Source organism: Oncorhynchus tshawytscha, linkage group LG06 (assembly GCF_018296145.1).
Source record: "Oncorhynchus tshawytscha isolate Ot180627B linkage group LG06, Otsh_v2.0, whole genome shotgun sequence".
NCBI classification, from domain to species: Eukaryota; Metazoa; Chordata; class Actinopteri; order Salmoniformes; family Salmonidae; genus Oncorhynchus; species Oncorhynchus tshawytscha.
In genome coordinates this window covers 54,765,974-54,778,191 of record NC_056434.1, presented here as the reverse complement: position 1 = coordinate 54,778,191, position 12,218 = coordinate 54,765,974, and the positions used below count along the sequence as shown (strand labels likewise).

General features: G+C 44.6%; 1 protein-coding gene across 3 annotated transcripts in view; it reads left to right on the top strand.

Moving 5' to 3' along the window:
* Positions 1-7,768, top strand: part of LOC112252685 (membrane-associated guanylate kinase, WW and PDZ domain-containing protein 2) — a 233,779-nt gene extending 226,011 nt beyond the window's left edge. For all 3 annotated transcript variants that reach the window (XM_024424141.2, XM_024424140.2, XM_024424142.2), the window contains exons 18-21: positions 4,752-5,085; positions 6,412-6,640; positions 7,094-7,237; positions 7,416-7,768. In XM_024424141.2, the coding sequence (XP_024279909.1) occupies positions 4,752-5,085; positions 6,412-6,640; positions 7,094-7,237; positions 7,416-7,574 (866 nt within the window). In that variant the 3' untranslated portion in view covers positions 7,575-7,768. The remainder of the gene's footprint in view (positions 1-4,751; positions 5,086-6,411; positions 6,641-7,093; positions 7,238-7,415) is intronic.
* Positions 7,769-12,218: the final 4,450 nt, after the last annotated feature.

Below are 12,218 nucleotides of genomic sequence, written 5' to 3'. Positions count from 1 at the left end.
GGTTGTTTCTGGACGGGACCCCACAACTCTTCGGGTGTGTGGTGGACCTACAGCAAGACACTTGAGGCATTGGTTGGATGTTTAAGTCCAGTGCTATACACACTCTGATTTGCATAGGTGTAAGCTGGACACCCACGGCGCCCTGTCAGGCTGATCAGACAGGTCTGGAGGCTGGAGACTTGCTGTAAAAAGTGAAATTATATTTTTTACTTGTCTACTATTGCTTCATTCCAGCTAGTTAGATGTGCAACCACTGGCTAACTATAGCTAGGGCATATTTTTAATCTAGCAATCGATACTGTTGTTTTGGCTTCAATAAGATTAACCATGGTTAACTGGGTAACTAGGATACAGTATAGTATATCAGTTAGATAACCATTTACAGTAACAGCAGTTCATTAATAAGCCAATACACACTAAATCTTATGCAGAAATGGAGAAATCTTATCTTGGCACTGTGGCACTGTATGGGTATTGTGTAGCCCAAACTGTTCGGACGCTATAGACAGAAGTTGGCAGATAGGCTAACCATTTACAGTAACAATGGTTAGTTAATAAGTCAATATGGTATGGGCAGCTATTAACCCATTAGAGTCTAAGCCCTGTCTAAAATGCAAAAAAACAGATCTCTAGCTTAAACTGACAGATTTTTATGGGGATTTTTTATAACGCTAACTAGATTTCCGTGGGGGCGCAGACATCAACCTTAGGGGGTTAATCAATTATTTAATAGATAATAGATTCATAGAATGGCATTAGACGGATGACCTCCTACTTTGAAAGGACAGGAAGTGTTGGCTGTACACTTGACCAGGCATTCCACATTTAACCCCACACATATTTGAGCATCAAAATATCAAGTTGTTTTTTGGCTTTATATGTAAAAATGAAAAAACAAGCAACTTTACATTTTTTAAGAGCTAATAAACAGACCGTTTTCACATTCCCGATTGCTCCATTTGAACTCGGGTCCTACCTTAGTAATCTTGATTTAATGTTGTCGATGAAATAGGCTAATTATTTTGACCAACATAACAACATAGACACAAATGTTCTGTCAATCCTCGAGATCAACATTAGTTCTAGCACTTTGGCTGTTGTTAAATCGTGTGCAGTATCACACAAGCCCTTTATCATTTGACTGTCATTCAGAAATGTTTTCCTTTCCTGAATCAGCTGATGCTGCGCAATAATGTCCCCACATAACTAGACAGCTAGACATCAAACACACATCAAACAAATATTATACGTCATTATTGAAGAAACATTTTAATGACAGTATCGATTTTTAAAAAAAAGAATCATATTTACTCTTTCTGTTTGAAGCATTGGAATTTGCAACCACATACATTATTTTGGATATGTGTGTCCATGAAAACTGTTTTCACACTCTAACACAGGGTCATACGAAATGTTATGAAATTACAGTACACTTCCGAGATCTCCATACAGGACAAGAGTCTGACAGCAATATCCTGGAATTTCACAGGATCAAGGTCAATGTGTAATTCAATTGTTAGTAAATGCTTAGTTTATGATATAACAACAAACATCTGAGTCAAAAATGTAAGGAAAAAGAAAGGTAGTGTTTTATGTTACACGATATTTGCCAAATCTGTAAAGACTCCAAGCATGAGAAAGGGTTTAAACAGTCATGAATTATGTCCCCCGTTTATATCTTAATGTCTTCACAAATAAATGCTAATTATTATTAATTACTGTGTAATAGCTCCAAACAGCTCCACTATAAGAAATGCTCACTAGTTTATAGAAAGACCCTTATCTGTTTTGAGTTTTCAAATCAAATCAAATCAAATTTTATTTGTCACATACACATGGTTAGCAGATGTTAATGCGAGGGTAGCGAAATGCTTGTGCTTCTAGTTCCGACAATGCAGTAATAACCAACAAGTAATCTAACTAACAATTCCAAAACTACTGTCTTATACACAGTGTAAGGGGATAAAGAATATGTACATAAGGATATATGAATGAGTGATGGTACAGAGCAGCATAGGCAAGATACAGTAGCTGATATCGAGTACAGTATATACATATGAGATGAGTATGTAAACAAAGTGGCATAGTCAAAGTGGCTAGTGATACATGTATTACATAAGGATGCAGTCGATGATATAGAGTACAGTATATACATATGCATATGAGATGAATAATGTAGGGTAAGTAACATTATATAAGGTAGCATTGCTTGTACTAAGAGTTGTGAAAGTTGACCACGTACTCTAGAGTGAAAAAGAGAAAAACCTGTATAAATAATGTCTGTTAGTGGTCGAGGGAAAGAGAAAAAGAGTGACAGAAAGAAAGAGACAAAGAAAGAAAAACAGACAGAGCTAGAACGGCTTCTACATCTCTGGAGACTAAAGTGTCATTTCCTTTCCTATTACATGTTAATTTTTCAATTAGTTCACGATTTCTCCTGCTTCCGCTGTTCGGGACACACTGTTGTTTCGAGCAACTGTTGCTATGAAACTGCTCCATTACTAGCACAACACATCTCTGTTAAGCTTTCTGAGTGGCGCAGGGGTCTAAGGCACTGCATCGCAGTGCTTGAGGCATCACATCAGACCCGGGTTTGATTCCAGGCTGTGTTGCAGGGACCTCCCGGTATGTTGACGTCCCACCGCACTCTATTGACTCCTTGTGGCGAGCCGGGCGCATGCACGCTGACTTCGGTTGCCAGTTGTAAGGTGTTTCCTCCGACACATTGGTGAGGCTGGCTTCCGGGTTAAGCGAGCAGTGTGTCAAGAAGCAGTGCGGCTTAGCAGGGTCGTGTTTCGGGGGATGCATGGCTCTCGACCTTCGCTCTACCGAGTCTGTATGGGAGTTGCAGCGATAGGACAAGACTGTAACTACCAATTGGATATCACGAAAATTGGGGAGGAAAAACTAATCATTTAAAACTCTGTTGTTACCATGTGTGGCAGACCAGAGGGTTTGGTCAAGACATTTACATGGACAGAGTTGGATTAGCTTGGTTTCAAGGGTGTCTATTCAAGTAACATCCGATAATAAAATAATAGGTCTCCTCCAGGAGATCTTCTCCGGGATACCGTCTTCTGGGCCCCGAGGTCTTGCTGTATCCTGGTGGGAACAAAACTGAGCTCCCTTTGTTATCTCTGGCACTGAGCACAACTATACGAGAGTAACCTCCCTTCCCCCAGTCCCCTCTCCCATGTGCTGCCCTTCTGGCAGCTTTACAGGACTCGTCCAGCTGGTGAGCAATCAGCCCCTTGATTACTCACCAACCACAGTCAGCCCCAATTAGCCCTGGCCGGAGACCTGGCACGTCGAGACCTGGCACGTCCAACAGAGGGAGCCATCATGATGTAGACTCCATCTGTCACCAGGCCTTGATAAGTCTCCCCCTGGTGGCTGACCTGCTGTACGCCACACATGATAATGAAGGTTACGTATGTAACCACGGTTATGTGAGCTATATGGATCACTCCAATATATTGGTATCACTCCGCAGCGGAGGGAAACATCCAAGGTGAGGATTTACAGATTTACTCCCATGTAAACCTGTGCCAAGGCTGGGGTCCGCCCCTATATATAGACCCCAGATCGCCATTGAGCAGGTCTTAGTTGGACGCATGCGACAAACTCCCTTCATAAACCTGGAGACCAAGGGATGGCGACCAACCTGCCTGTCCATCCACCCCGCATGACAGGCAGATATAACAGCCAAAATACCCTCTCAGTGTAGAGGCTGCCAAGCCCTCATCCATGCGAGACTGCAGGTAATGGAGGACATACTGCACCCCGCATGACTCGGGCACAACCTCAATACCAGTGCACAAAGAGCAGAACAACCGCCAGCGCAACTGGTATGCCGCGGTTGTAATCAGCGCCCTGGCGCTCTGCATGGTGGTCATTACACCCTCCTGAGGTCCTAGCATGGACCATTGGTGCCGTTCAGTGGCCAAGTCCACAGACTGAGGCGGTGCGGCCTCAGATGCCAGAGAGTTCCCCCAACCTAAGACAGCAGGTCCAGTCTCAGGGGAAGGTGCCAAGGTGTCCCAGACAACAGTGACAAGAGAAGGCTGAACCAGGGTTTTCTGGACCAGTATGGGGCCACCAGAAGCAGACTTGTTCTGCCATCCTGGTCCTGTCCAGCACAGCCTGGATCAGAGGAAAAGGGGGGAATGCATAATCTCCATCCCTGGCCAATCGTGAGCCAGAGCATCCAAGCCCAGAGGCCCTGGTGGCTCCAAAATGGAGTACCACAGGGGGCAGTGTTCATTGTCCAGGGAGGCAAACAGGTTTACCTGCACTCTCACGAACTTGTCCCACAGGTGCTGCACCACTTAGGGATGTAGGCTCCAGCTAACGAAACAAGCACGACAAACCACGGGCGGAAGAAACAGATCAACCGCGCGCAGCGAGTGGAGCACTCTAGAGGAGGGGCTGGCCATGTGGCCAGCTGCTCCAGGTTACAAACAGCCAGTGAGTATACTTCCACGCAAGATATTACACTTACCAGTGACTTACCAAGCGAACTTCAGAAAGTTTGTACCTCAAACCATATGGACGTCCGCCGTGAAAATGAAAAAGAGCGTGTGCCGCTACCATGGGATCTATATATAGGGGCGGACCCCAGCCGTGACACAGGTGTATACGGGAGTAAGTCTGTAAATCCTCATCTCAGATGTATCCCTCCGCCACGAAGTGATACCAATATATTGGAATGATCAAATATAGTGAAACACAACTCCATCTCTCCATCTTAGATCCCCACTCGAGGCCCAGCTCAGAAAAGCAGAGCCCCATGACCCAGAAACACAGCCCCCAGGCCCAGCACAGCCCCATAGTCAATCAGCCCAGCCAAGGAGCATCCCAGCCGGGTCATGCACCAGCCCAGCCGGGACAGACAACCACCACCCAGGAAGGCTCAGCACCACTAGCTCTGCCCGGCCAAACACCAGACCAGCCAGGCCAAGAACCAGCAGCAGCCACGCAGCCTACCCCAGGAGCGGCCGCCCAGCCCAGCCCGGCAGGCACCCAGCAGAGCCCGGTCGCCCAGCCACCCAGCCACCCTCCCCCGCTCTACCTCCATGACGGCAGGTATTTCAAATCAAATTTTATTTGTCACATGCACCGAACAGGTGTGGACCTTACACTGAAATGCTTACTTACAAGCCCATAACCAACAATGCAGTTTGCAGTTTAGGAAAATACTTTAAAAAGTATGAAGTAAAAGTAACACACAATTAAGGAGCAGCAGTAAAATAACAATTGCAAGGCTATATACAGCGGGGTACCGGTACAGAGTCAATGTCCAGGGGCACCGGTTAGTCGAGGTAATATGTACATGTAGGTAGAGTTATTAAAGTGACTGTGCATAGATAATAACACAGTAGCAGCTGCGTAAAAGAGGGGGGGGGGGTGACAAGCAAATAGTCTGGGTAGCCATTTCATTAGATGGTCAGGAGTCTTATGGCTTGTGGGTAGAAGCTGTTTAGAAGCCTCTTGGACCTAGATTCTGGTACCGCTTGCGGTGCGGTAGCGCAGAGGACAGTCTGACAACGGTGGCTGGAGTCTTTGACAATTTTCAGGGCCATCCTCTGACACCACCTGGTAGAGAGGTCCTAGATGGCAGGAAGCTTGGCCCTGGTGATGTATTGGGCCGGACGCACTACCCTCAGTAGTGGACCGCAAGGCGAGGCCGAGCAGTTACCATACCAGGCAGTGATGCAACCCGTCAGGATGCTCTCTGGTGCAGCTGAAGAACCTTTTGAGGATCTGAGGACCCATGCCACATCTTTTCAGTCTCCTGAGGGGGAATAGGTTTTGTCGTGCCCTCTTCACAACTGTCTTGGTGTGCTTGGACCATGTCAGTTTGTTGGTGATGTGGACGCCAAGGAACTTGAAGCTAGCAACCTACTCCACTACAGCCCCGTCAGTGAAAATGGGGACGTGCTCGGTCCTCCTTTTCCTGTAGTCCACAATCGTCTCCTGTTAGGATGGAGGAATGCGTGACGCTGTCTGTCAGTGTCAGTCATTACGACTACAGTTAAGAGGATGCTTTTCCTGTGCCGTTTGGGAATGACAGAGATATTACATTGCATTTTGTGTGTGTGTGTGTGTGTGTTTGTGTGTGAGACGTGCGTGAGCCTGCCTGTGTGCATGCTTTTCCAATTAGTGAGAGCGTGCACTTGGGTTGTATGTGTGCAGGGTAGGTGAACGTATGCTAAGATTGTGGATGTTTGTATACATTTACGGATGTGTGTGTTTAATACATGGCGCCCAACCGGAGGGCTTTATGTTCTCTGTCACACCCAGAGAGAGAGCTGCCACCATGAAGGGTTCTTGTGTGTTTGTGTATGCACTTGCATTATATAGGGAATACGCACACTCTTTCTCAACCTCATATTTGTCTGGTGTCTACAGGTCAGAGGTGAAAGCCAGGCAGGACGTGAAACCGGATATCCGCCAGCCTCCGTTCACCGACTACCGGCAGCACCCCGTCGACTACCGGCATCCTCCGGTGGCTGATTACCGGCAGCCGCCCACACTGGATTATCGTCACCCTCCTCCCCTCATCGACTACAGACAACACTCAACAACACTCTCTGCACAGTTCCCTCTTGCACAGTTTCCACCTGACTTCAGACCACAGGTAAGACTGCACATCCCAGAAGGCATTACTACAGTACACACCATATGTACGACTACATACCCCAGAATTCCCTAGTACAAACAGTCAAAATATGCACAGCTTTCATTGGTGCAGTTCCCCCTGGACTTCAGACCACAGATAAGACTGCACATCCTAGAATCCCCTACTAAACATCACAGTTGAGACTACATATCCGAGAATCCCCTATTACAGAAAATACTTAGTGGACAGACAGTTGCGTTTAGAGCAGTTTCCCCCAGACTTCAGACCACAGGTAAGTCTGTACATCCCAGAATCCTCTACTGGACACCACAGGTAAGACAACATACCCCAGAATCCCATATTACAGACAGCATGTAAAACTACACATCCCAGACTACAGACAGGTATAAGTTGACTGTATTGGCTATATTTTTTAATGAATGCTGCTTTTTGGTTGTGTGCTGTGCACAGGACTTTGACTACTTCACGGTAGAGCTGGAGAAAAGTGTGAAGGGTTTTGGCTTCAGTATCCGTGGGGGACGGGAGTACAAGATGGATCTGTTTGTTTTGCGGCTTGCAGAGGATGGGCCAGCCATCCACAATGGCAGAATGAGGGTGAGGGACATCACTTCCTGTCCTGACTGCAACACAGCAACATTCTTTTCCAGCCCAATAGCAATGCGGTACTTCATATAATTTGACAAGTCTCTGTTCATCCTGTCCCATCTTTACTCTCTTTTTATGGCTTTGTTTCTTTCCTCTCACTATCCCTCTCGCTATTTCTCTCTCTCAGGTGGGGGATCAAATCATTGAGATAAATGGTGACAGTACCCGGGACATGACTCATGCCCGGGCCATTGAGTTGATCAAGGCGGGGTGCAGGCGGGTGAGACTGTTGCTAAAGAGAGGCACGGGACAAGTGCCTGAGTATGGTGGGTCTCCCCCCAAATAAACCCCCATCTTAATTTTTTTCTCTCTCTTTCCCTCTCTCGCTTTATCATTTTTCTCTCTCTATGATTATATCTTTCTTTCTCAATCTCTTTTTGGTTGACAATCTCTCTCTTGTGCTAGTTTTTAAAAATGTTCTCTCTTGTTTCCCATCATGGCTCTCTCTCTATCTCTCTCTCTCTCTCTCTCTCTCTCTCTGTCTCTGTCTCTGTCTCTGTCTGTGTTTCAGTAAAATTCAAAGTGCTTTATTGGCATGGGAAACATATGTTCACATTGCCTAACTAAGTGAAATAGATAATAAACAAAAGTGAAATATACATTAAATAATGAACAGTAAACATTACACTCACAAAAGTTCCAAAGGAATAGAGACATTTCAAATGTGATATTATGGCTAAATACAGTGTGGTAACGATGTGCAAATAGTTAAAGTAAAAAAGGGAAAATAAATAAACATAAATATGGGTTGTATTTACAATCGTGTTTGTTCTTCACTGGTTGGTGCTCTGGCACACTGTGGTATTTCACCCAATAGGGAGTTTAACAGAATTGGATTTGTTTTTGAATTCTTTGAGTCTGTGCAATCTGAGGGAAATATGTGTCCTACCGGCTCGATTCTGTCTGAGGTAGCAACATTTGAAATGGTGCTTTTACATTGTATAAAAGTAGAGACTCAGAGATAGAAAATGGTATGTCATACACTACAGATGAGGAACAATGGGAAGGTAATTCTGCTTTGGAAGTTGATAAACTTGTAACCTCACTTTTGAGAAGATGGCCTTGAATGTTTTGGTACACCTACTGGAGAGCTCTTCTTTGTCTACACCCATTCAGTATCGTTCACACCATCTTAAGAATTGCCTTAGGCGAAAGGCTCGGCACACGCATACTCAAGCAGACTGGCTATCATTCAGCCAAATGAGAAATAAGTGCACTCAGGCTATCCGGAAGACCAAAGTTAGTTTCTTTAAAGAGTTGGTCTCTCTCTGTGGGTCTAACCCCAAGAAGTTCTGGAAAACATTTAAAGACCTGGAGAATAGACCCTCCTCCTCACAGCTGCCCATGTCCCTTAATGTTGATGTTTGTTACTGACAAGAAGCACACGGCTGAGCTTTATAATCACCACTTCATTAAGTCAGGATACCTATTTCACTCAGCCATGCCTCCTTGCCAGTCCAACATTTCCTCATCTACCACCCCTTCTAATGCGACTAGCCCCGACGCTCCTCCCTCTTTTTCCCCTGCCACGCTACAAGGTTTCTCCCTGCAGGCAGTTACTGAGTCCAAGGTGCTAAAGGAGCACCTTAAACTTGACCCATTGGTTGATGCTTATTTATAAAACCCTTTTAGGCCTCACTCCCCCCTATCTGAGATATCTACTGCAGCCCTCATCCTCCACGTTTTGCCAGTTACATTCTGTTAAAGGTTCCCAAAGCACACACATCCCTGAGTCACACGTCTTTTCAGTTGGCTGCAGCTAACGACTGGAACGAGCTGCGACAAACACTCAAACTGGACAGTTTTATCTCAATCTCTTCATTAAAAGACTCTGAGCAGTTGTGGCTGCTTTGTGTGATGTATTGTTGTCTACTGCAACCTTAAAGGTCCTCAATGATGTCACCATTGCCCTTGATTCTAAGCAATATTGTCCTGTTATTTTTATTGACCTGGCCAAAGCTTTTGATACGGTAGACCATTCCATTCTTGTGGGCCAGCTAAGGAATATTGGTGTATCTCTGAGGGCCTTTGGCCAGGTCTACTAACTACCTCTTGCCCTTAGTGCTGTTGTCTGTGCCTAATAACGTTTGTACCATGTTTTGTGCTGCTACCATGTTCAAATCAAATTCATTTATATAGCCCTTCTTACATCAGCTGATATATCAAAGTGCTGTACAGAAACATTGCCTAAAACCCCAAACAGCAAGAAATGCAGGTGTAGAAGCACGGTGGCTAGGAAAACCTCCATAGAAAGGCCGAAACCTAAAGAGGAACCAGGCTATGAGGGGTGGCCAGTCCTCTTCTGGCTGTGCCAGGTGGAGATTATAACAGAACATGGCCAAGATGTTCAAATGTTCATAAATGACCAGCACGGTCAAATAATGGTAATCACAATGAACAGGTCAAGGTTGTCATGTTGTGTTGCTAACATGCTGTGTTGTCATTTGTTGCTGCCTTGCTATGTTGTTGTCTTAGGTCTCTCTTGTGTTTTGCCCTATATTTATATTGTATTTATTTTAATCCCAGGCCCTAGTCCCTGCAGGAGGTAGGGTTGATTCAAGCATTCTGACCTAACAACAGCAGTCAAGCACCCAAGCTAACTGGCTAACGTTGGCTAGCTTGCAAGCTACTTCCAGACAAATGAGAGAACAGCTCACTCTGACCGTTTTACTCGCCCGATAGAGCTGGTTAGGCTGTTTTTATGTTATCCAGAACGTTGGCTACCGCAACTGTGCTGCTGGCAACAATTGAGCGTCCGTAAATTCGTCAGTTAGTGCTCTGAAATCGGAGTAGATAGCCAGAGTGAATTTACCAGCTATGTCTATTGACAGCTGTCACAGTGACAACATGAACATTCTATTGAAAGGGTTACTTGCATAGTGGAGTCTTTGTTTAGACATATAGCTAGCTTGCTAAACAATGAACCATAATCCCAACTCATAATATTACTACCCTGCATGAATCTGTAGGTAGCTAACCAACCAGGTTCAATGTTAGCTAGCTAGCTAACATTAGGCTATAACTAGCAATGCAAATGACTCTGAGATAAGAAAAAACATTAGTACACAGATCACACATGTAACGTTAGCTAGCAAGCGAGCCAGCTAACGTTGGCTAGCTATTGAACAGTACGCTTTAACTTGAAATGAAAACAACTTTCTGACTAAACTAGAAGTGTGTAATATCTGAAAATGTAGCTAGATAGACTATCTTAAATGGATGGATGCTTCTCCCTCTCTGTCACGGATGCCATTGTTGCCTTAGTTTGAAGATGTAATCCGGAGGCAGGTGTTATGGAATAGCTTTCTGTGTGTTCTTTTTTCGACTCTGTCTGCATATTTGCAATCAAAAGGCAGAATTTCCTCCATCTCCTTAGCTATCATACTCTAACTCCACCGTGCATTCCACCGATTTCAAAACTCATCCAGAAAGTGAAGAGCAACACCTTTTCAGTTCTACTTTGTGATATCTTTAAAAAAAAGCTGTGTTAGAAATTGCGATCTCCATGGCTCTCCTGTGAGAGCGACATATGTCTAGTTTCCTCAAATGAGTCACACATGTGTCTCTAATATAGTCATAGATTTGGCAGGAGATGAGGAAGTGCAGTTTCCACCTCATTTTGTGAGCAGTGTGCACATAGCCTGTCTTCTCCTGAGAGCCATGTCTGCTTACGGCGTCCTCTCTCAATAGCAAGGCTATGCTCACGGAGTCTGTACGTAGTCAAAGCTTTCCTTAATTTTGGGTCAGTCACAGTGGTCAGGTATTCTATTGCTGTCTGCTCCCTGTTTAGGGCCAAAAAGCATTCTAGTTTTCTCTGTTATTTTGTTCATTCTCTCCAATGTGTCAAGTAATTATCTTTTCGTTTTGTAATGATTTGGTTGGGTCTAATTTCATCATCGATCATTCACTCTCTCTGTTTCTCTTTCTCTCTCTCTCTCTCTCTCTCTTTCTCTCTCTCTCTCTCTCTCTCTCTCTCTCTCTCTCTCTCTCTCTCTCTCTCTCTCTCTCTCTCTCTCTCTCTCTCTCTCTCTCTCTCTCTCTCTTCTCTCTCTCTCTCTCTCTCTCTCTCTAGCCCTCTCTCTCTCTTCTCTCTCTCTCTCTCTCTCTCTCCTTCTCTCTCTCCTTCTCTCTCTCTCCTTCTCTCTCTCCTTCTCTCTCTCTCCTTCTCTCTCTCTCCTTCTCTCTCTCTCTTCTCTCTCTCTCTCTTCTCTCTCTCTCCTTCTCTCTCTCTCTCTCTCTCTCTCTCTCTCTCTCTCTCTCTCTCTCTCTCTCTCTCTCTCTCTCTCTCTCTCTCTCTCTCTCTCTCTCTCTCTCTCTCCCCCCGTTTATACCTGGTTCTAACATGCGTCTGTTGTCTTGATCTTGTCCACATTCTGATTCTGCCCACATTTTTCAACAGGTGTAGATAATCAAAAGATGCATTTTGAACTGATTGTGATTAGATCATGACCACCTCTGGAGGTAGTCGAAGACACATCTTGTACAGATAACCTTGAAGTGTAAACAAATCCTGACAACGAAAGCAAATACATTAGGCCAACGTCACAGTTTCCACCCTCTACATTTTTTAAATTAAATTGGACAGTGGCCTCGCTTATGCTTACAGAAAACTATACACTATACACACCTTATTGCTAGAGATTTGTCTGGAAAATGCTCAAATATTCACAGAATATAATACAATGAAATAAAATTGAAAACGATTGCATTATATTACAGGCATCAGATTCTAATTAAGTATAAGCCTAAACAGTTTTACCAAAGGGGAAAAAAATTGACTTCCTAAAGAAGGTCTGTGGTTTGTTTTCCTCCAAATCATTGATTAGTGATTATTCACTTTCTTTCACTCATCGAGGGTTATTAGTCTAATATAGCTACTAGCATTACAGAATTTAAACTGAACTACAAATGTATTAGGTATGCATGGGAC